At 33.9% G+C, this 22,517-nt stretch overlaps 1 protein-coding gene across 2 annotated transcripts in view; it reads left to right on the top strand.

Moving 5' to 3' along the window:
* Positions 1 to 22,517, top strand: part of CWF19L2 (CWF19 like cell cycle control factor 2) — a 127,142-nt gene that overhangs the window by 78,183 nt on the left and 26,442 nt on the right. For both annotated transcript variants that reach the window (XM_076002477.1, XM_020286673.2), the window contains exons 13-14: positions 6,328 to 6,540; positions 16,050 to 16,166. In XM_076002477.1, the coding sequence (XP_075858592.1) occupies positions 6,328 to 6,540; positions 16,050 to 16,166 (330 nt within the window). The remainder of the gene's footprint in view (positions 1 to 6,327; positions 6,541 to 16,049; positions 16,167 to 22,517) is intronic.

The following is a 22,517-nucleotide window of genomic DNA, read 5'->3' as shown; positions in this document are numbered from 1 at the left end:
AAAAAGGGGAACAATAAAAAATATACTGAAAAAGAAGGGTATATGGTCTAATTTCTTACTTATATACATGCCAGTGCATTTATTATGATTTTCTAGAAGATAGTAAGTATATAGTAACTTCTTTCTGATAAAGAAGTTTCTTTCTGTAAAATCATGGAACCAAAGAATTTTAGATTCTGGAAATGGACCTTACTAAATCTTGCATAACCTTCCACATTTTACAAATGAGGAAGCTGAGCTCTAAAAGAATTAAATGGCTTACACAAGGCTAAATAACTTTCCTAGTTCCCACAGCTAATGAGCTGGAAAAGCCAGCACCAGAGCTTCATCTTTTAACTTTCAGTCCAGCTTAAAACAGTACTGCCATTCAAATGGCTCATGTTAACAGATAGTTGTTGATTGTTAACTAAATTTAATTGTTTTTGTCCAATTTCCATGGTTCATTTATGGGTATCTGGGAATAATAAGCTATATATGATTTGCCCTTTCTTAAAATACATTCTATTGACTCCAACATTCTTTAAATATAAACTCTTCCATTTAAAATTTAAGACGTCAGTGTTTCCTTGGCAACGTAAACTCGGCACATTTTCATGAGATCTATATACATCTTTCCTCATTAATTTTGTTAGCACTGTGGGCAGTAATTTTATCCCTTTTATACTGATAGAGCATTAAAAATGGGCTGGAAGAGAGGAATGACAGAAGGTACAAGCAAGTAATGGTAAGAGAGAAAAAAAAAGACTCAAAGTAATTAGGCTTTACCTTAAATTATGAGAAAACAAGATGATTTTATTGTCTAATAAAAGATATTTGTATTTCTATTGACAGTTTCATTTTTTTTCCTGTGTTTGTAACACTTAAGGCTTAATATATTTTCTGCTAGAAATAATCTTAAAATATATATTACATATTCCCATAATAATACACACTTGAAATCCTCTAAAATTTTCAGTAAACTGTAATATTAATAACAAATTTTGAGAGATTAAGTGATATACCTTTCTTAATGGTATGAGTAGAATAAGATAAGGAATATTGAAAATTACCAACTTATTGCAGTACCCTTTGAGCATTTTAGTTCTCATGGTAGTCGTTTTCATTTTTATAGACTTTCATAGAGATGAAGTGAAATTTGCTTTGAGAGAAGCTAATTCAAGAGTGTGAAACCACGTATGTGTTCCTGTGATATCCCCTAATGGGAATTTGAAATTTGAATGTCATAAAATAATGGAAGTGATATTTTGCTTTTATGTGGAACTATATAAGATAAATATTGATTTGGTTTATTTGTTTTCTAAAAGTTATAGGCTTGAATCTAGTCTAAGCTGCTTAACAAAGTAGTTTTTGTTTTTCTGAGCGTGAGGGGAGTGGTAGGGAGACGAGACAGCAGAAAAATTTATTTAACATTCTTTAGTTCAGGTCCTGATTTTTTTTGTGTGTGTGTGGTACAATGTACATAACATACATAAAAGTTACCATTTTAACCATTTTTAAGTGTACAATTCAGTGGCACTACGTATATTGACAACATTTTGCAACTGTCACTACTGTTTGTTTCCAGAACTTTTTTGATCATCTCAAACAGAAGCTTTATACTCATTAAACAATAATCCCCTTCCCACCTTCCTACTTGCCTCCCTCTCCCCCTACCCCTGGTAACCTCTTTCTGTCTTTGTGAATTTGTCTATTCTAGGTAATTCATAATAAGTAGAATCGTACAGTACCTACTCTTTTTGTATCTAACTTATTTCACTTAGCATGTTTCACAATTTCATTGCTTTTTAAAGCTGAATAATTCCATCGTATGTATATAACACAGTTTTTTGAATCTATTCATATGTTGATGCACATTTGGGCTGTTTCCATCTTTTGGCTATTGTGAATACTGCTGCTGTGAACATTGATGTACAAGTCTCTGCTTTTAAGTGTTTTTGATATATTTCTAGAAGTGGAATTTCTGGATCAAATGCTAATTCTATGTTTTACTTTTTGAGGAACCACCAAAGTTTCTTCCATAGTTTGCACAATTTTCCGATCCCACCAGCAATGCACAAGGGTTCTGGAATCTTCACATTCTTGCCAGTACTTATTTTCTGGTTTTTTTGTTTTGTTTTGTTTTTGATAATAGCTATCCTATTGGGTGTAGAGTGGTATCAGTTGTGATTAGTTCTTGATTATGGTGAGATTTTATGAGGATTTTTTGCCAGTTCTTTCAGACTTTGGCCAATGTTTAAATTGTTGACAGTTGAGTATATTGGTTCAGTAGTTTATTCGTTTTTTAAGAGAAAAATAGAGTTCAAAATTATGTGAAACTTAATCAACTAAGTCATATCCAGTGAATTCAAGGGCTTTGAGTTTGAAGGATAGTTTCACAGTTTTGGTTAAAATTTTGATTTAAAAACATTGACATAAAGCTTGAAATACTTTTGTAAGAATTAGATTGCAGTTCTTCATTGGTAATCCATGTGTAATAATGCAATACTAATTAGATTTGTTGCAAACCAATGTCCCTACATAATGGCTCTAAAAAAAAGGCTTCAGTTTTTGTAGGGTTTTTATGTAAGAATGTGAGTAACTGACTATAAGATACTAGTTTAATTTGTAGTATTTCAGGTTTTTCATTCAAACATCAAAATGAGAACACAAATTAGTTCTCATTGTTAGAAGATATTAATATTTTTATATGCTTAAAATTTAAGTTAATTTACTAACTTCTTTCATTACCCTACTTGAATTTGGAAACTGATAAAACAGAATATCAATACTAAATCAATTTGACTCCCTAACTCATGCAGATAAGTTGTTATCATTGAATACAAAAGAACTTTCCTTGTTGCAGTAATCAGTATCAGAATCCCTCTGGAACCTGGTTTCCCCACAACCTTGACACTATTAACATCTTGGGCTGGCTGCTTCTTTGCTGTGGGTGGGTTTCTGTGCACTGTAAAATGAGTGCAAATTACTGACCTTTAGCCAGTAATTACCAGTAGCAACCCCTCACACTCCAAGTTATGATAACCTAAAATGTCTCCCACACATTACCAAATGTCCCAAATGGGAGGCAGGGCAAAATTGCCCTCATTTGAGAACACAGTCCTGGGAGAATCTGGGAGAAATAATAATAATTAGTTTTTTGAAGAATTTCTACGTGTCAGCCACTTTATATACATTAACACTTACAATTATCTGTAAGGATTGGTATTATTAATCCCATTTAATGAAAAAAATTGATGTTCAGAGATAATCAGCTTGCCTAGGATCATGGATCCCGTTAACGAATCTGGTTTGTTTTTAGTGTTTCCTGTGTCATTTATAATCCTACTGTCTAGCCTAGGTCAGAAAGCTAGAAGTCATCAGATGAGGAAGAGTGATCTCTCTCCTGCATTCTCACATCAAATCTGTCACTGATCTTGTCCCCTCCCTTTTCCCAGTCAGTGTACTCCTCTTCATTGCTATTGCCACTACCCTATCCATGCTACCATCATTTCTTACCTGCGCCTACAAAATAGCATCTTAATGCGTTTGCTGGCATTCCTTACCTTCTTCCAATTCTTTCTTAACTCTGTCTCACTGAAGCCAGAGTAATTTTTCTTCCCAAAATATACATCTGATCCTCTAGCCCCTAGATTAAAATGTTTCAAGTGATATTTCATTGCTCTTAGGTTAAAGACCACATTCTTTAATGTTGCCTAACAAGACTTGGAATGATCTGGTCATTACATCTCTAGCCTTATCTGGAATCACACTCTCCTTCGCTTTGCTTCCTCTGTTCCAGCCGTGCTGACTTTTGTTCAGTTTCTCACGTATGCTGTACTTTCACCTGCCACAGACTCTAGGTGTTTCTGTTACTCTTTGCCACCTTTTACCTGCTTTTATCTAATTGATTAAATAGAAGATTAATACAGATCCCACCTTTATTATTGCTCTTTCAAGAAAGCCTTCACCTCTGACTGGGTTACTTCCTCTGTTCACATCTCAAATTGCCACCACAGCCCTAACTTGACAGTTGTTTGAGTAATCCTTTAGTTCTGCAGTCCCCAAGCCCCAGGCTTTGGACTGGTACCAGTCCATGGCTTGTTAGGAACCCAGCTGTACAGCAGGAGACAAGTGGCAGGTAGGCTGGCCAGAAAGCAGGTATATGAGGGAAGCTTCATCTGTATTTACAGCTGCTCCCCATCGATCGCTTGCCATTCCCTATGGAAAAATTGTCTTCCATGAAACTAGTCTCTGGTGCCAAAAAGATTGGGGACTGCTGCTTTAGTTAATGTCTTTCCCACTATTCTATAAGTTCTATACCATTGGGATTATGTCTGCTTTTGCTGACCATTGTATTCTGTCTAGTATAGTCCTTAGCACATAATAGCATTCAGTAAATATTTGTTTTCTGGGATCACATATTTGAGACTTGAAGTCAAGTGCATGGAACTCCAAAAACCCCTTTTGCACTGTTACACTAAATTGCTCAGAAAATTCAGATATTTTCTGTTCTCATTGATGTCTGTAGTTTTGATTTTGAAACAGTATTTTAAAAACAAGCACAAAAATGATGAATAAAATGATGCATTGAACTTCGGGTAGAGGGAAGCACAATCTTTCATCTCTTATTTTTCTTGTCCTTTTTTGTCAACCTTCTCCACTTGTTCTGGTAGAGACCACATTTTTAAAAATTTCAAAGTGATTACAACACTGACTGAGCTGTAGAGAAATTGTCATATTCAGGTTTTATTAGATAGAATGGTGGTCACCGGGATAGTGGGGTCATGGGGAAGGTTTCCTGGAATGGGTGTTTAATTTGTAATGCACAGAATCGAGGATAGAATATATGTTTTTAAATTTCAAAAGTAGTGATATTCTTTCAGTATATTTTAGTGTGTAATTGAAAGCTCAGATGCCTAACAAATGGCACAAGTATATTATTAGGTTGCCTGAATAAAACTAGCAATGTTTTTATAGTACCTTTAAAAAATCATTTGTCCGTAATTCATGCCTTACTTTAATTATTGAATATATAGAATTACACATAAGCCAACATGATATTGTAGAACAATCTTGAGTCCTGCCTCTAATTCCTGTCATTTTCTCTCTTCTGGTAAGGACTTCAGGGAGGAATCAGGATTTTTATGCATGTTCACATAATATGTGTTATCAATAACACTAAAGATAGAAACACTGGAAAAGTAAACTTAAAATCACCATACCGACTTTCTCAAAAAAAAAAAAAAAATAAGAAAGACATCTTTGTTGAATAGTCTTCTTAAAGATATCATACAGATTAAAATGAAAAAGAAAGCACTCATGTATCTCAGTAGTTTGATGTTAAACTATGTATACTGTAAGACAAGAATGGCAGAGAAATTACTTATAATGTTACCAGTTCTTTTAGACATGGAAATATTCTAATGAAAAATATTGCCACTTATTTGTCAAAGGTAACATTAAATTTCATTTTTATATATTACTTCTTAGATAGTAAGAGAGTATGAAATTAAAAACTGTCCTAGATTTTGGTTGCTGACAGGTCAAATCTCTTATGCTATTTATGGGTTCTGAAATACCACTTCCATTTTCAGTGTCTGAGATGAAGTTTTCTTTATTCTGTGATTCAACATCAGTGATTTCTTCTCTTTTCCTAGGCCATGCTGATGGTTTTTTTTCTTCCTTGAAGAAATAATCACTTATGAAAGAATGACTCATTCTTGTGCCATGAAAACTTATTATGTCTCTAATATGTTAGTTTTAATGCTCAAATATTTTGTAAGGAACAAGGATAACAAGTCAGAAATCAACTTAAGGGGCTTAAATCATCTGGAAGTAAAAGAATTTGATTCTGATGCCATGTTACCTCATAAGGCTTTAATATGATTCAATGCAATTCTATTGGTTTATCTTGTCTTGCTCTTCTTCTTCTTCTTCCTTTTTTTTTTTTTAAACAGGCTTGGTTAATAGCTAAATTTCTGATCCATTCAGCATATCTATTTAGATGCTGACTTTTTTAGCATTACAGTCTGGGTACATGATTTAATAGAAAAACAACTTTTAGAAATAGAGTATGTCAGCTGAGAGTTGCTACAGTAGGATATATTTCTTTTCTTTTTTGATTTCTCATCAGTCAACTTGAAATAGGTTGTATTTCATTTGAGGTTTTTCTCCCAGTTTAAACTTAAACTTAATGGTCACACTTAAATTTGGATCATATTTTTCTTTTTCTTTTCTTTTAATGTATGAATTTTATCCCAGAACTTACAGATGTGATTTTAGGATACTACAGTACAATAAAATCTTAACCACTACCTTCTCCCCACTAATATTATTTTGGTTTTTCAGTTTATGGGAAAAGCAGATGGAGACTATTATACTCTGGATGACATGTTTGTCTCCAAAGCAGCTGAGAGAAAATGTCTTGGTGAAGAAGAAGAGAACCAGAGGAAAAAAGCTATTGCTGAGCATCAGAGTCTTGCTGCACAAATGGAAAAATGTCTATATTGTTTTGACAGCTCTCAATTTCCCAAGCACCTTATTGTTGCAATAGGTGTTAAGGTAAGAAATATAACATTTGTTAATCTTTGCATACTTTCTCATAGAACTTGTTTGTTTCTTCTTAGAATATCTCACAGTTTGAAGAAGTTTATTATATTTTCTTTGTTTTACTTGCTTATTGGGTCTTTCCCCTAATAGTTGTTAAGCTCCATGTAGACAGAGATAACTTTTACTCACCATTGTATACCAAGCATCTAGCCCTAGTAAATATTTACTAGTTTAATTCTTACATTAAGTAAATAATTTTTATATACCTGATACATGCCAGACCCTGCTTATTCACTGGGGGAAAGTAGAGAATCAGATAGACTTTTAGAGCTTGTATTCTAGTGAAATAGGACAGAAAACAAAGTAATAAAATGATGGGGGTATTATTTTTGATAAGCTGAGGTATTACAGTGAGGATATGTATTATGAGAAGGAGCAAGTAACATGAAAAAATGAATAAATAATATTTTGGGAAGGAGCATCAGTGAGGGAAAAGCCTTAAGGAGGAAAAGAGCTTGGCATTGATGGAACAGAAAAGGCTGAAGTAGAGGGAGTGAGAAAAGGTTGAATGAGTGAATGCTAATTTCAGGAACTAATATTAATAGTTTGGAGAATATACATTTACATGTTTATATTGTTTGTTGTATATGTATACTTACACATACTCACACACCCCTAGTCTTTAATATCTTTAGGTTGTTGAGATAGTCAATTTATCAGTTTGGATTTGGTTTCTTTTACTTTATTTACTTACCCTTCTTTTTCTCCTCTTTTCTTTTCTTCCATACTTTATCAAAAAGGTAAATGTAAAAATTCCATTCAGCATTTAACCAATTTTTAAAAAACCCACCTTAACTAATTACTTATATTAATTTTTCCAAATTTATTTCCTGACTTTCGCATAAACGTTTAAAGTTTTGTAATTATTACCTTATGTAATAAGGTATTTATGTATAAATGTATTTATACATTTGCATAAATGTATACATTTATAAATGCATATAAATATATACATATTTATGTATAAATATTTCGTTCCCCTTTAGTCTGATTCATACCTTTAAAAATCTAAGAATAAATTAAACATCAGGTAACACTTAAATTTCCTGCAATGCCTTAAGAGAAGTTCAGGGTTTTTTTCATTTTCTCTAGTGGACTGAAGACAGACTGAGTCCAGGGAGGCACGGAGGTATTAAGCGTACAAACCATTTGATAGCTTCCTGCTTTATAGGGTGCATTCCAAAGTAGGCATTTCTGTTCACTGGCCAAAGGAAACTGTTGGCCAATAAACAGACATTTCTATTTCTTCAACTGTTGCTATTATCTCATGCATTCCTTTCCCCTTTCTTCTGTTTTCCTCTTCTGTTGTGAGGCATTTACCTTTTCCAATTAGTCATTTCTGATGGCATTAAATTCTTTGCTTTCAGTTTACGGAGAGTTGGCTGCTCTGTTTCTTCTTTCTTAGACTAGGCTTTTAATTCTGAAGGCTTTGAAATCATTTGAATCTTTCCTTTTTCCACCTATGCTTTATTCTGCTATCTTTGCTCTAAAAACTACCATCTACCGTCAGCCTGTGATCTGTGAATATTTCAATGTAGAAATATTTGAAATACTGATCAGAAGGAATTTTGTGAGTTTCCTAAAATATCTGACTGCCTATCTCATCCACTGTAGCTAATAACTAATAACAAATCATTCCCTTTAGTTATTCTGTAAGTTAATCATATATAATTATGAGTTTCTAAGGAGTTGTTTTGCCCTTAAGCTGAAATAGCAATATTTCAAAGTAATTCAATAATTCTTACTCAGCTTATATGTCTAATATTTAAAGTAATGTCTTAAATTCAGATATATTAATGAAACTGTATTAGCACTCATTAGTCAGTTAATAACTTTCTCAGCTGTCAATCCTGCCTCCACTCTCCTTTTTTTTTTTTTAATAAACATGGTCCATCCACCTCCTTGTCTTAACATTATGCTTTAAAAAAAAACACAAAACTTTTTTTAGAACAGTTTTAGATTTATAGAAAAATTAAGAAGATGGCACATAGAGTTCCATATACCCTGCAGTTTCCTTTATTATTAGCCTCTTATACTAGTGTAGTACATTTGTTACAATTTAGTTAATCAGTTTCTGATGTTGTTACTGAATAGTTTATTTAGATTTCCTTGGTGTCTTATTTTTCTTCCAGGATCCCATCCAGGATGCATGACACATTACATTTAGCAGTTATGTCTTCTTAGGCTCCTCTTGGCTGGGACAGTTTTTTAGACTTTCCTTGTTTTTGATAACCTTGACAGTTTTGAGGAGCACTGGTCAGTATTCTCTGTTGGAATTCTTCTGACATTTTCCTCATGATAAAACTAGGAATTTGATTTTTGGAAGGAAGACCACAAAAGTAAAGTGCCATATTTATGACATTGTATCAGTGGTACATACTATCAACACGATGTGTCACTGTTGATGTTGACCTTGATCACCTGGCTGAGTTAGTGTTTTTCAGGTTTTTCTGCTGTAAAGATAATCTCCCTAACTTCTCCTTCCTTCCCTCCCCCCCAACTATACTCTTTGGAAGAAAGTCCCTATGTACAGCCCACACTTAAGGGGTAGAGAGAGAGTTATGCTCCTCCTCATCTATAAATTATTTGAAATTTTTCTGCATGGAAGATTTATCTCTTCTCCCTCTATTTATTTATTCAAATATTTATTTATGTCAATAGGAATTCATAGATACTTTATATTTTGTGTTATAATCCTATACTACTTTATTTATTTTGTTGCTTAATTCATTTCAGGTTTGGCCATTGAGAGCTCTTTTAGTTGGCTTCTGTGTCCTTTTGACATACCTTTATCAATGGGATTTTTGCCTTTTTTTGTGTGTGTGCCTTCTGGCACAATAAAATGCTCCAGGCTCATTTTATATATTTTCTGCTCCAGTACTGGAATCAGCCATTTCTTTGGGGAGTTCAGATTCCTTGTATCAGAGAATGATGTTAAAAACTAAGATCTAGGTCCTAGGTATGCTAATTGCTACTTGGATATCATTTCTTTCAGTTCCTCTCAGAAGACACATTAAAGAAATATATGGTATACTAGCCTGTGTAGATGCACATAAGTCCCAATATTTCTGTTTGTAGCTACCTGTATCTATATCAAGCTAAACATGAGTTCGTACTAGTATCTTCAACTCTAATCCATTACCACATGAATTATTCTGACCTCCTCTTCTTGCTTATCTATCAATTCCCGCTCTGCCATCCATTTACATAATTGTTCATTCCAGTTGAATTGTATAGCATTATCAGAATTGCTAACCTGTAGCCCTGTGGGAAACAACTTTTTAAACTAGAGTAGAGCGGTTGTCTGGTTCCTTTTGCCTTTAGTCTGTAGACTCCACTGATTTCCAAAGTTATTTAGATCAGCACTTTTTGCTGCCCACTCTCTTCAGTGAGGTTTTTTCCTTTGTAAAACAATTAGATTTTCTTGTCATAGTCTCCATTCCTTACTAGGATCTCTCAGTTTCCTAAATAATTTTTTTCAGTTTGCATACATGTAGGTTCATTCTTTGGGCTGTAAAATACTATGGGTTTTGATAAATACATAATGTCATATATCCATCATTAAAGTATTAAAAGAATAGTTTCACTGCCCTAAAGATCTCCGGGGCTACATGTATTCAGCCATCCCTGCTTCCCCTGAACTCCTGGCAACTACTTATCTTTTTGTTATCTCTTCAGCCCTTTCCAGAATGTCACACGATTGGAATCATGTTTGATATGGTCTGTTCAGACTGGCTTCTTTCACTTAATAAAATGCATTTAAGGTTCTTCCATGCCTTTTCATGGGTTGATAGTGCATTTGTTTTTATGGCTGAGTAATTTTCCATTGTATAGCTATGTCAGTTTGTTAATCTGTTCACCTTTTTAAGGACCTCCTGATTGCTTTCAGTTTTTGACAGTTATAAATAAAGCAACTGTAAACATCTGTATACAGGTTTTTGTGTACGGATAAATTTTCAAATTAGTTGAGTAAATATTAATACTGTCTGGATTGCGTGGTAAGACTATTCAGCTTTGCACGACACCACCAAACTGTCTTCCATAGTGTCTACCAGTAATGCATTCCAAATAGCAATGAATGAGGACTCCTATTATTCTACATTTTTGCCAGTATTTGGTATTATCATTTTCTTGGATTTTTAGTAATCTTATAGTTGTATTTCATTGTTGTTTTAATTTGCAGTTTTTGATGATGAAGATACTGAACATCATTTCATATGCTTATTTGCCATCTGTATATCTTCTTTGGTGAGGTATCTGTTGAAATCTTTTGCTCATTTTTTAATTGAGTTGTTTGTTTTCTTATTGTTGAGCTTTAAGAAGTTTTTTTGTATAATTTAGATACAAGTCTTTTACCAGATATCTGTTTTGAAAATATTTTATTCCAATCAGTGGCTTGTGTTTTCATTCTTTTAACAGTGTCTTTTGCAGAACAGACGTGTTTAATTTTTCATAAAGTTCGAGTTATCATTTTTTTCTTTAGTAGATTATGCTTTTGATGTTGTATCTAAAACTCATCACACCCAGGGTCACCTAGATTTTCTCCTGTGATTTCTTCTAGAAGTTTAGTAGTTTTTCATTTTACATTTAGAGTTAATTTTTGTGAAAGATGTAAAATGTCTCTAGATTCATGGTTTTGCACATAGATGTCCTATTGTTCCAAGCACTGTTTGTTGAAAAGACTATCCTTTCTTGAATTGCCTTTGCTCCTTCATCAAAGATCAGTTGCCTATATTTTTGGGCGTTTCTGGGCTCTATATTCTGTTCTGTTGGTCTATGTGTCTGTTCTTTTACCAGTACCACACTATCTTGGTTATTCTTAAGCTTTATAGTAAGTCTTAAAGTCAGGTAGTGTGAGTCCTCTAACTTGGCTGGTCTGACTCTTTTGCCTTTTTGTATAAACTTTAGAATCAGTTTTTTGATATCTACAGAATAGCTTGCTGAGATTTTGATTGGGATTGCATTGAATGTATGGATCAACTCGGGAAAAATTGATACCTTAACAATATTGAGTTTTCTAATCTACAAATACAATACTTCTCCATTTATCTTGATCTTTCTTGATTTCTTTCATCAGAGTTTTATAATTTTTCATACCTGGATACTGTACATGTTTGGTTAAATTTATACCTAAATATTACATTTTTGGGGTGCTATTGTAAATAGTGTTGTATATTTAATTTTAAATTTCAGTTGTTCATTGATGGTATATATATAGGAAAGTAGTTACTTTTATATATTAACCTTGTATCCTATTAGCTTGCTATAGTCACTTTTCAGTTCCAAGAATTTTTTGGTTGATTCTTTGTGATTTTCCACTTGGATAATCATGTCATAGGTGAGTGCTGTACTTTTTATGATATGGTGATTAGTATTTTCAACAAACTATTTGATCTTTTTTTTCCGAAGTAGGTTAGCAGTCCATGGGTAAGTATTTTATAGAATGAACCAAAGAAATAATATGCTTATAACTTAAATAAGATTTGTGTTTATTGTTTAATATTTTTACATGATTCCAGTCATCTGCTTTTGATTTGATTTAGAAAAAGAAACAAAATTATGTAGTAATTCATTCATTAGGTATTTATTGAGCATCTAGTATATGCCAGGCATTGTTAGGTCCTAGATATATAAATGTAGCTAAAATCTTTTCAAGGCTTACACACTTATGGGGAGTAGGCAAACACATAAACAGAGCAATCTTACTACAGTGATATGTGTACAGAAGTGTTATGGGAACACAGAAGAATATTTCAATTACCCTGGAGTATCAGTATGAAGGAAGGTTTTCTGGAAGAACTATGTCTTGTGCTACAGTTTAATGGTAGAATAGGATACATTTCAGTATTTAGGAGATAGAGGACAACATGGTTTATTCTTGGAACTACAAGTTGTCTGAAGTGGATGGACTTCATACATCAGGAGTGTAAAGACTTTATACATCAGAGCTGAGAATTAGCTCTTCCATTTATATGTTTAAATGGGGGGAAAGAAGATGTAATAGTATTCATTCATAACAAACTATAGTAAAATTTAGCAGCTAAGACCACAGTCACTTGTTCATGTTATGATTCTGTGGGTAGAGGCAATTTGGGCTGGTTTCAACTGTGCTGTGTCTATGCCTGTAGTTAGCTGCTGGATCAGCTGGCATCTGGTCTAGGGTGGTCTCAGCTGGGATGGCTCATTCTGTTTTGTGTGGTTTCTTATCTTCCAGTGGGCTAGGCTCATTCCAAGAGAATGAGTAGAAGTACACCAGGCCTCTTGAGGCATAGACTTGGTACTGACCACCATCACTTCCACCATATTCTTTTGGTCCTTGTGAGTCATAAGGCCAGATCTCAATTCCACCTCTTGAAGGGAGGAGCTGCACAGTAATATTGTAAAGGGTGTGGGTATGTGCAGGACTGAATAACTTGATGCATTTGTGCAATCGATCTATTTCAGAAGACTTTCAAAATTTTTATTTACACTCTCTTAAAATGCTATAATGAAGATATCTTTGTCTTATGCGATCTCATCTAATTTCATGACTATCTACCATTTATATACTTCTGGCAAATTTATATGTTAAATCTCTCCCAGAATTCATAGATTCATTTACTTAACCTACTTTTCCACTTGAATATCTAATATCGTATTTCCCCGAAAATTAGACAGGGTCTTATATTTATTTTTCCTAAAGAAGACACCCTAGGGCTTACTTTCAGGGGATGTGTTATTTTTTTTTAAGTACAGTACAACAATCTACATTTAATACATACACTAGATGCTCTATATTCAAATATAGTTAAGTCATCTTCTTCTGGAACATCATCATAACTCTCCAAACCCCAAATTCCATCCTGAGTTTCTTGCGGCTGTATTTCCTTTAGAACCATTGGCCCCAATCTCTCATGTTGAGCAATAGAGCTTTCATGGGGCAGATGAGAAGGGCTGCTCATCTTCTTTACCGCTTCATGACAAAATGCATGGGGTGTGCAGATATGCTGCATAGCCACACCCATCACTAAGTCTTATTTTCGGGGTAGGGCTTATATTGAGCAAATGCTTAGAAATCCTGCTAGGGCTTATTTTATGGGTAGGTCTTATATTCTGGGAAACACGATAGATACCTCAAACTGAATGTTTAATCCCCACCTCCACCTTTACCCTCAGCTAACACCTACTCTTCTTATAGTCTTCCTCTTTTAATACATGTCTCCTTGATCCTCCAGTTGCTTAGATTAGAAATTGGGGTAACCCTTGAATTCATTCTTTCCCTCATATCTCACTTACTGTACATCTCTAAATCCTGTTGGCTATATTTCAAAACATTCCTGTCTGATCATATCTCATAATCTTTATTTCTACCACCCTGGCTCAAGTCATCATCATCTATTACTGGATTCTTGTAATAGTTTCCTAATGAATCTTCCTGCTTCTTGTCCCCTTCTATGTACAGTAGCCAGAGTGATCTGTTAAAATTTATGTCAATATTACTCAGATCTGGCTTTCAGACAAAAATCAGACTCCTTATTGTGGCTCACAAGGCCATACGGGCCCAGTTCTCTCTCTGACCTCATATCTCCCACCCTTCCTCTCAGCTTAGCTACACTGGCTGCCTATCAAGAAACACACCTGGTATGCTCCTTGCTCACATGCTTTATCCTCTGCCTGGAGGATTTCCTGCGTACACCTTCTCTCCTTCAGATATTATCTTAAATGCCATCCCAGTGGGTGACTCTGAAGTGGGGCTCCCTAAACTTCTCTTTGGACACTATCTATACTCTTTTCCTGCTTTATTTTCTTAGAATTCTCATCTGACATGCTATTATTTTACTTGTTTATTTGTTTCTCCTCCTATGTCTTAGTTTGGGCTGCTGTAACATAAATACCATAGACTGGGTGGTTTATCAACAACAGAAAGTTATTTCTCACAGTTCTGAAGCCTGGGAAGTCCAAGATCAAGGCATTAGCAGATTCAGTGACTGGTGAGGGCCATGTCCTAGTTCATAAATAGCCATTTTCTTGCTGTGTCCTCACATGGTGGAAGGGACAAGCAAGCTCTCTGGGGTCTCTTTTGTAAGGGAAGTAATCTCATTCATAAGGCCCTTGCTCTCATGGTCTAATCACTTCCCAAAGTCCTTACTTCCACATATCATCACATTGGATGTTAGGATTTAACATATAAATATTGGGGGAACACAGACATCCTTTCTGTCTGTAGCACTCCAAAAAGCTTCTGGGTAGAGATTTGTGTCCTTGCTCATTGTTGGTTCTCTAGGATGCAGCAAAGTTTCTGGCATATAATAGACCCTCAGTAATTATTGATAAGTAAATATATTGCTCTGCACTGTCAAATAAAAAGAAAGTATTGCTTTTTTGTGTTGTGATTTATTTAGATATTAATTTATTAATCTAAATAAATCTATGTTTGGGAAAAATTATTTTCCATACCCATTTTAGGTGATTTTTATGTTTATAGTACTTTTAAAATTGATTTTATTGCATGTTATCTGACCTATTGAGTGACACTGGTACCTGGCTCTTTATCTCAGCAATCATGTAGGGAGTTTGGTTATACCTTTCAATATTTCAGTTTCTAGGTTTTATAAGTTGCCTACTGATATTCCCTTAACTCTTAAAATCTTTATTTCTTTTTCTTTTCTTTTCTTTTAATGAATGTGGTTGTGATTTTACTGTAAATTGAGGCAGATACCCATCTCCTACTTTGTTGTTTCTCAGCAAAGTCTTAAAAACTTGCATTGCTTTATAAAATAAATAAATAATGTTCTGCCATGCAAAATATTTCTAGTTAAAAACCTAACGAAATATAGTAGAAAATAAGATCAAGCCTCTTTGCAGAATATTATTTATGCTCTGCATGAAACCTTTTTGTTCACTGCATACATTTTAGTTAGCCTTTTTTTTTGGTTAAAGACAGTTTGTGTAAAATGGAAAAATAGCACCAGCTTTTATGTGTATACAAATAAACAGAGCAATAAAGTCATTCTGAGGTCCTTTCCTTTCCTCCTTAGCTGTGTTAATTCTCTTAGCTAATGAAAGAAGGGATGCCTGATTAATAGGCATCATCAGTTGGACTACTCTACCAATACCAGGCCATGTGCCTTTTTATTCTTGTGAAAATTGTGTTGTTTCAAAGGTTTTCAAAAAATAGAGCTCCTTCACATTAAGGATAAAGTATCATTCATTCTGTCCTTCCTTGGCTGATCTTAATCTTTGATGAATAACAGTGAAAATTGAGACTTGTACTCTAACTTTCCAGTTTATTAAAAGCCATCCTATGGCTTTTTATAATATTTTAAATATTAAATGTCTTTAAAAATATTAAAATCAAAAAACATTTTTATAAGTGTTATTAAAAATTAAATAAATAGTTAGTTTTTCCCTAGTAGGAGCTCATCTGTTACAACCAAGACTCAATAGTAATAACATTTCACCTTTGAATTTTTTTCCCTTAGGTTTATCTATGTTTACCCAACTTCCGATCTCTTACTGAGGGGCACTGCCTGATAGTCCCTTTGCAGCACCACAAAGCAGCTACTTTACTGGACGAAGATATCTGGGAGGAAATTCAGGTCAGCCTGATAGTGTTCGTTATCATTATAGAGCTCGCAAGCAGTTGTCTCAAGCTATTGTGATAAATTCCAGCCAATTTTATACTTTCATTCAATGATTTTAGTTTCTGAACTTAAACACTTATGTTTTCATAGTTGTGGATCATAATGTTTCTATCATTTTATTTTATTTTCCTTATGTACTCCAGATTTTGAAAACTTTTGTCTACTAAATAAACTGTGACAAGGCAATAATTATTTTTACTTAAAAAATCAGTCTTAAGATTTCTACAGTGTTTTGTGTAGTATGAGAGAGTCATTTTTATCACAGTAAGCTAATAAATTTCAGCCAAAAGGAAAGAGATTTTCAGATAATAAAAAGAAATTTTATGAGTCAGAGGTTTATATTCAGCAGTTGCCATATTTTCCAGTAATGGAATTGGCCTTCTCTGCTGCTGTGCTTTTGTGGTGATTTTGTTACTGTCTTTAATTTCTGCTTTTTCTCCTTCACAACCTGGCCCAACTTTTGGATTCAGGGATTTGTTTTTGTTACTGATTTCTTTGACAGAGTGAAAGGCACAACATGAGAGAAATTGTTGCTAAATTATTTCAAGACCAAATAATGACCACGAAAGAAAGAAAACTCTTGTTTTTTGTAATGCCAGACAACTGAATAAGGATTATAGGGAGCCCTATTTAGAAATTGTGAAAATTGTAAGTCATAACTTCAAAAGAGACTATATATACCAGTCTTTGCAGCATGCTGATAAAGATGTCAGAAGGGGAGATATTTTGATGGCATTTCATGAAATTTGATCTCTTGCACCCAGTGCTTTTTAAGTTTATGCTGTGAAAGTTAGAAGGGCAGATTGTTTCATTGCATTCATGGCCAAGAATGGCCATGAAGTAATGGTAAGAATGTGGACAAGTATTTTTCATGTGAACCTTTGGTTTTCCCTAGTAGTAGATACCAGTATCAGTAGGTAATTTAAGGTGGAAAGTATGGAAATTTGGTTTTCAGAACTATTTTAGAACTTTTCTGCAATGCCTTTTCAAAATTTATACATATAAAACACTGATTTAACTTAGAACAAATTACAGTGCCAAAAATATTTTAAGTAATTATAAGAATCTAGTGTGTATGTTTTATATTTCTATAAGCAATTAAGCTACTTGGTGAAAAAACATTGAAGTGGATAAAGAAAAAATTTATTCAGTTTGACAGATATTGAGTACATGAATCTGATGTTTTAGTTGCTGTGAGAAATGCAGAGATAAAATCATTCATTAATTCTGCCAAAAGGTGTGGTATGTTCTAGTGCAGGTTATATTACATAGTAGTTTAGAAGATTTTGTGGAAAACTGAAAGAGGGAGGAAAAGCTAAATTGTTTTATGCAAATAATGGCATTATAACCCCTTTTGTATGATAAAAGAAAAAGCTTGTTAGAAGTTATACATTACTGTATGATAGTAAGTAATGAAATATCTGACTCCCAGCTTAAGTCTTATTTTTTTTTTAACTTTCAAATATGTACAACAACTCAAATTAATTCTATTCTGGTGATTATTCACCTCCTTTATTGGGTATATAAAAAAATTGATTTGATGTAGCACAAAATATTGTTTGCAAATACAGGAGCCATTTATTTCAAGTGGTTTTTATCACCATTATCTGGTAATACTTAAAGTAAATTTTAGACCTTCTATTTAATAGAAAATGCAAAGGTAGGTTTCAGTAGAACACACTTGAATTATGACAAATTTCAAATGAGTAAGATCCAAATTATTAGTTTTGTTAAATATACAGTGCAACTTAGTTCTCTTTAAATTTATTCTTAACACTTTGACAAATTTTCTTGAACATATGCTATAGTCAGACACTGCAGGAGAGGGAGGGAGGAGCGTCCTTGATGCTTGTCTACAGTGGGCTTCACTGTGGAGCGATGTGTTGGGGCCATTTCACTGGGAAACATCCAGGGTTTGTACTTTTAGGTCCTTTTCTTGGAGCAAGACAGGCCCTCCAGAAAACACTCTTTCAATATCCTGCCTAGGCCATCTTAATCTACTTGCCAGTGTTCTGGAAGCTGAGCAGGGGAAGAAAGATAGGAGTGGCAGAATGTTGAACATTTAAGAACATTAAGTAGCCTTTCCTATAACACCCCTGTTTTCAGACTGTACACTCTCAACTGTGTCTGGGTTTCCCAGCTCAGCTACCTTGTTTTACCTTTTCCAGAGGATAATCCTGTAGTGTTCTGCTGATGAGGAGGGGATCTGGCATGCTAATTGCTTTTTCAAAAGGCTTTCATCTAAGTCATCTGTTTTTAGCTACACTTTCACCTCTACTTCCATAAGTAATTCCTGAGCATTCTGGGGGTTCTGCAGTACAGCATGGGTTTCATTTTTGCAGCCCCTGCTAACCCCCCTTTTCCTCCTCAAGGTATGAATCAACTTTCTAGCATTTAAGTAAGATATTATGCAGTGATCTGATTTTCATTGTCTTCTCTCATTCTTTCTGTTCAAGTAATTTATGCTTTTTCAAAAATTGTTTTAACGTCATTATACTACTTGAATGAAAAAGATAATCAATAGATCCCAACACCAAGATAACAAAGTTGTTATAATTATCTGACACAGATTTTAAAACAGCCATCATAAAAATGCCCAAAAAGCGATTAGCAATACACTGTAAAGAAAATACAATTTGACTGACAGCATATTTCTCACCAGAAACCATGTAGGTGAGAAGGAAGTTGCACAGTATTTTTCATGTAATAAAGGAAAAGAACTGTCAACCCAGAATTCTATATCCATTGAAAATACCCTTTAGGAATCAAGGAAAAATTCAAGACATTATCACATGATTTTGTATTATATATATAATATATATATTTGTGTATGTATATAATCAGATTAATTAATTAATTTATTTATTTCTATTTATTTTTGAGACAAAGTCTCACTCTATTGCCTGGGCTAGAGTGCTGTGGCTTCAGCCTAGCTCACAAGCAACCTCAAACTCCTGGGCTCAAGCAATCCTTCTGCCTCAGCCTCCTGAGTAGCTGGGACTATAGGCATGCACCACCATGCCTGGCTAATTTTTTCTATATATTTTTAGTTGGCCAATTAATTTCTTTATATTTTTAGTAGAGATGGGGTCTCACTCTTGCTCAGGCTGGTTTTGAACTCCTGACCTTGAATGATCCACTCTCGTGGACCTCCCAGAGTGCTAGGATTATAGGCATAAGCCACTGCATCCAGCTGGCTAATTTCATATATATAAATGTAAGGCCTGGAACAACTACTTAGAGTCACTTAAAAAACTGTACAAATTGACAAACTGAAAAATACTATAGATAAATCAAAATGGATTTCTAAAAATGTTCAAGTAATCATAAGAAGACAGAAAACAAAAAGAGAAAGAACAAATGAAAAATAAAAACAAAATATCTCTACTATATCAATAACTATGTTAAATTACAAACAGTTATGAGGATATCCATGCTTAAAAGATAGAGGGTATTGCATACCCCAGCTATATACTGTCTACAAGAAACTCATTTCAAATATAATATCACAAGTAGAATAATGTAAAAAGATGGGAAAATATACATCATGCATACATTAATCAAAAGAAGCATAAGTGGCTATGTTTTACCAGATAAAGTAGACTTCAGAGCAGAGAAAACCACCAAAGTAGGAGGGACATTACATAATGATGAAGGTGGTCAGTCCACCAAAAAGACATAGCAGTCCTAAATGTGTGTGTACCAACATAGAGGTACAAAATATGTGAAGCAAAAACTGATAGAATTGAAAGGAGAAACAGACAAATTCACAAATATAGTTGGAGACTTCAATACCCCCCTTTTAGCAATTGATAGAACAGCCAGACAGAAAACCAGCAAGGATATATAAGAACTTAAAAACACCAGTGTACTAGTTTCCTATCGCTCCTGTAACAAATTGCCACAGAGTTGGTGGCTTAAAACAACAGAAGTGTATTGTCTTACAATTCTGGAGGTCAGAATTCCAAATGAGTATTACAGGGCTAAAATCAAAGTTTTGGCAGGACTGGTTCCTTCTGGAGACTCTGGGAGAGAATCCATTCCTTGCCTCTTCTGGTTTCTTATGACTGTTGGCATTTCTTGGCTTATGGCTACATCATTCTGATCTCTGCTTCTGTCATCACAATGCCATCTCCTCTTCTCTAGTGAAAACTCCCTCTGCCTGCCTCTTATAAGGAAGCTTTTTCTTACATTTAGGATATACTCAGGTAATCCAGGATAATCTCCCTATCTCAAGATTCTTAATTATATCTGAAAAGTCCCTTGTGCCATATATGGCAGTATTGATGGGTTCTAGGGATTAGGACCTGGATATCTTTTAGGGCCATTATTCAGCCCACTGTAACCATCAATCAGAATCTAATTAGTATTCATAGAACACTCCACCCAACAATATTAGAAAACACATTTTTTTCCAGAACACATATTAAGATAGCTTAATCTGCCATAAAAAGGACCTCAGTAAATTAAAAATAATTGAAGCCATATGGTGTATTTTCTGGCCACAGTGGAATCAAACTAAAATCAATAACAGAAAATAATAGGAAATTTTCTAAATACTTAGAAATTAAATACACTTCAACAGACTTCAAAGATAAGTTTCAAGGGAAATTTTAAAAAATACTGAATTAAGATGAAATGACATGTTAAAATTTGTGAGACATGGCTAAAGGAGTATTGAGAGAAAAATGTATAGCACTAAATACTTTCATTAAAAAAAAGGAAAAATCTTGCCTCAAGAACCTAGAAAAAGAAGCGCAAAGTAAACCCAAAGTAAGCCAAAGAATGGAAATCAATGAAATTGAAAACAGAAAAATCATAGAGAAAATCAATGAAACAAAAAGATGGGGTTTAAAAAAAAGATAAATAAAACTAACAAACTTCCAGTAAGACTGATAAAGAAAAGAAGTGAGAAGGCACAAGTTACCAGTATTAGGAATGAAACAAGGTATCACTATAGACTTTGTAGACATCAAAGGATAATAAGGGAATAAATATGAAAAACTCTGTACAAATAAGTTTGACAACTTAGATATAATGTACCAGTTCCTTAAAATTCACTGACTGTTATAACTTGCCCAATATGAAATAGACAATTTGAACAACATTATAACTATTAAGGAACTAGAATTCATAGTTTAACACATTGACTGCCATGTGAGTTGTATTTCACTCAGGCTAGTTTTGAGCCCAGGGCCTCATGAAGCAAAACCCTGCAGATGATTGTGAAAATCTTACTTGTTGATGTTCTTACTGTCATAATTAATGCCATCATTTAATTCTAAAAATGTGGATTGCATTGCATATAACTCATGCACAGAAAACAATAACAAATTAGAAAGTATCATTTTGTTTTAATAAAACACCGTAGCCCCAGGGTAAAATAATTTTTTTCTAGTGTGGCAGTCAGTGTGTTAAAACTTCCCCCAAAAATGTCTCCAAGCACAGATGGTTTCACTGGAGCATTTTACCAAACTTTTAAAGAATTGATGCCAATCCTATATAATCTCTTCTAGAAAACAGAATAGGAAGGAACACTTCCTAATCATTTTATAAAATATTATCCTGCTACCACAAGACAGTTAAAAAAAAATTAAACAAGAAAATATGGCTCAATGTTCCTCATGAATATAGATGCAAAAATTCTTAACAAAATATAAACAGATGGAGTTTGGCAATATATAAAAAGAATTACATGCTATGACCAAGTGGGGCTTATACTGATTATGTAAGACAGGTTCAATGTTGGAAAATTAATTAATCCACCATGATCATATCAATCAATAAAGTAAAAGCACTTGACAAAATTCATACCCATTTATGATAAAAACTCTCAGAATCAACATAAAAACTTTGAGAACAAAGGTTAAAAACTGCCTGTATATAGCTTATCTATCACACGTATCTTCTCCATAAGGCACATCACAATCTTGTGCTTAGGAAAACTAATCATCCTTCAGTACTATGCCTGGGGACAAAAGGGAAATGAACAACAAGAAAGCACAAGTATGTGGAAATATGACACTAAATAGACCATGAGAAGGACACTTGTTTATAGTAAAAAAACTGAAACAAGATAGACCATCGCTTTGTTCAGCCTCAGTTGGGAATGTATATGCTGAGTTTCTCAAATTTTCACTGCTCTGTATGTGTCTGGGAATGATCTAAAAAATGCCATGAGAATTGATTTTGTGGTTGCAAATTAATTTTAGTAATAAGGCAAATTTGCCAATATGGAATCCACAAATATGAGGATGCACTATACTTAGGTGGAAGTCTAACAAAAGATGTCCAGAATTTATATGC

This window comes from Microcebus murinus, chromosome 4 (genome assembly GCF_040939455.1).
Source record: "Microcebus murinus isolate Inina chromosome 4, M.murinus_Inina_mat1.0, whole genome shotgun sequence".
In the NCBI taxonomy this organism is placed as follows: domain Eukaryota; kingdom Metazoa; phylum Chordata; class Mammalia; order Primates; family Cheirogaleidae; genus Microcebus; species Microcebus murinus.
Note: the sequence above shows the minus strand (reverse complement) of the source record. Positions and strands in the feature narration are given on the sequence as shown.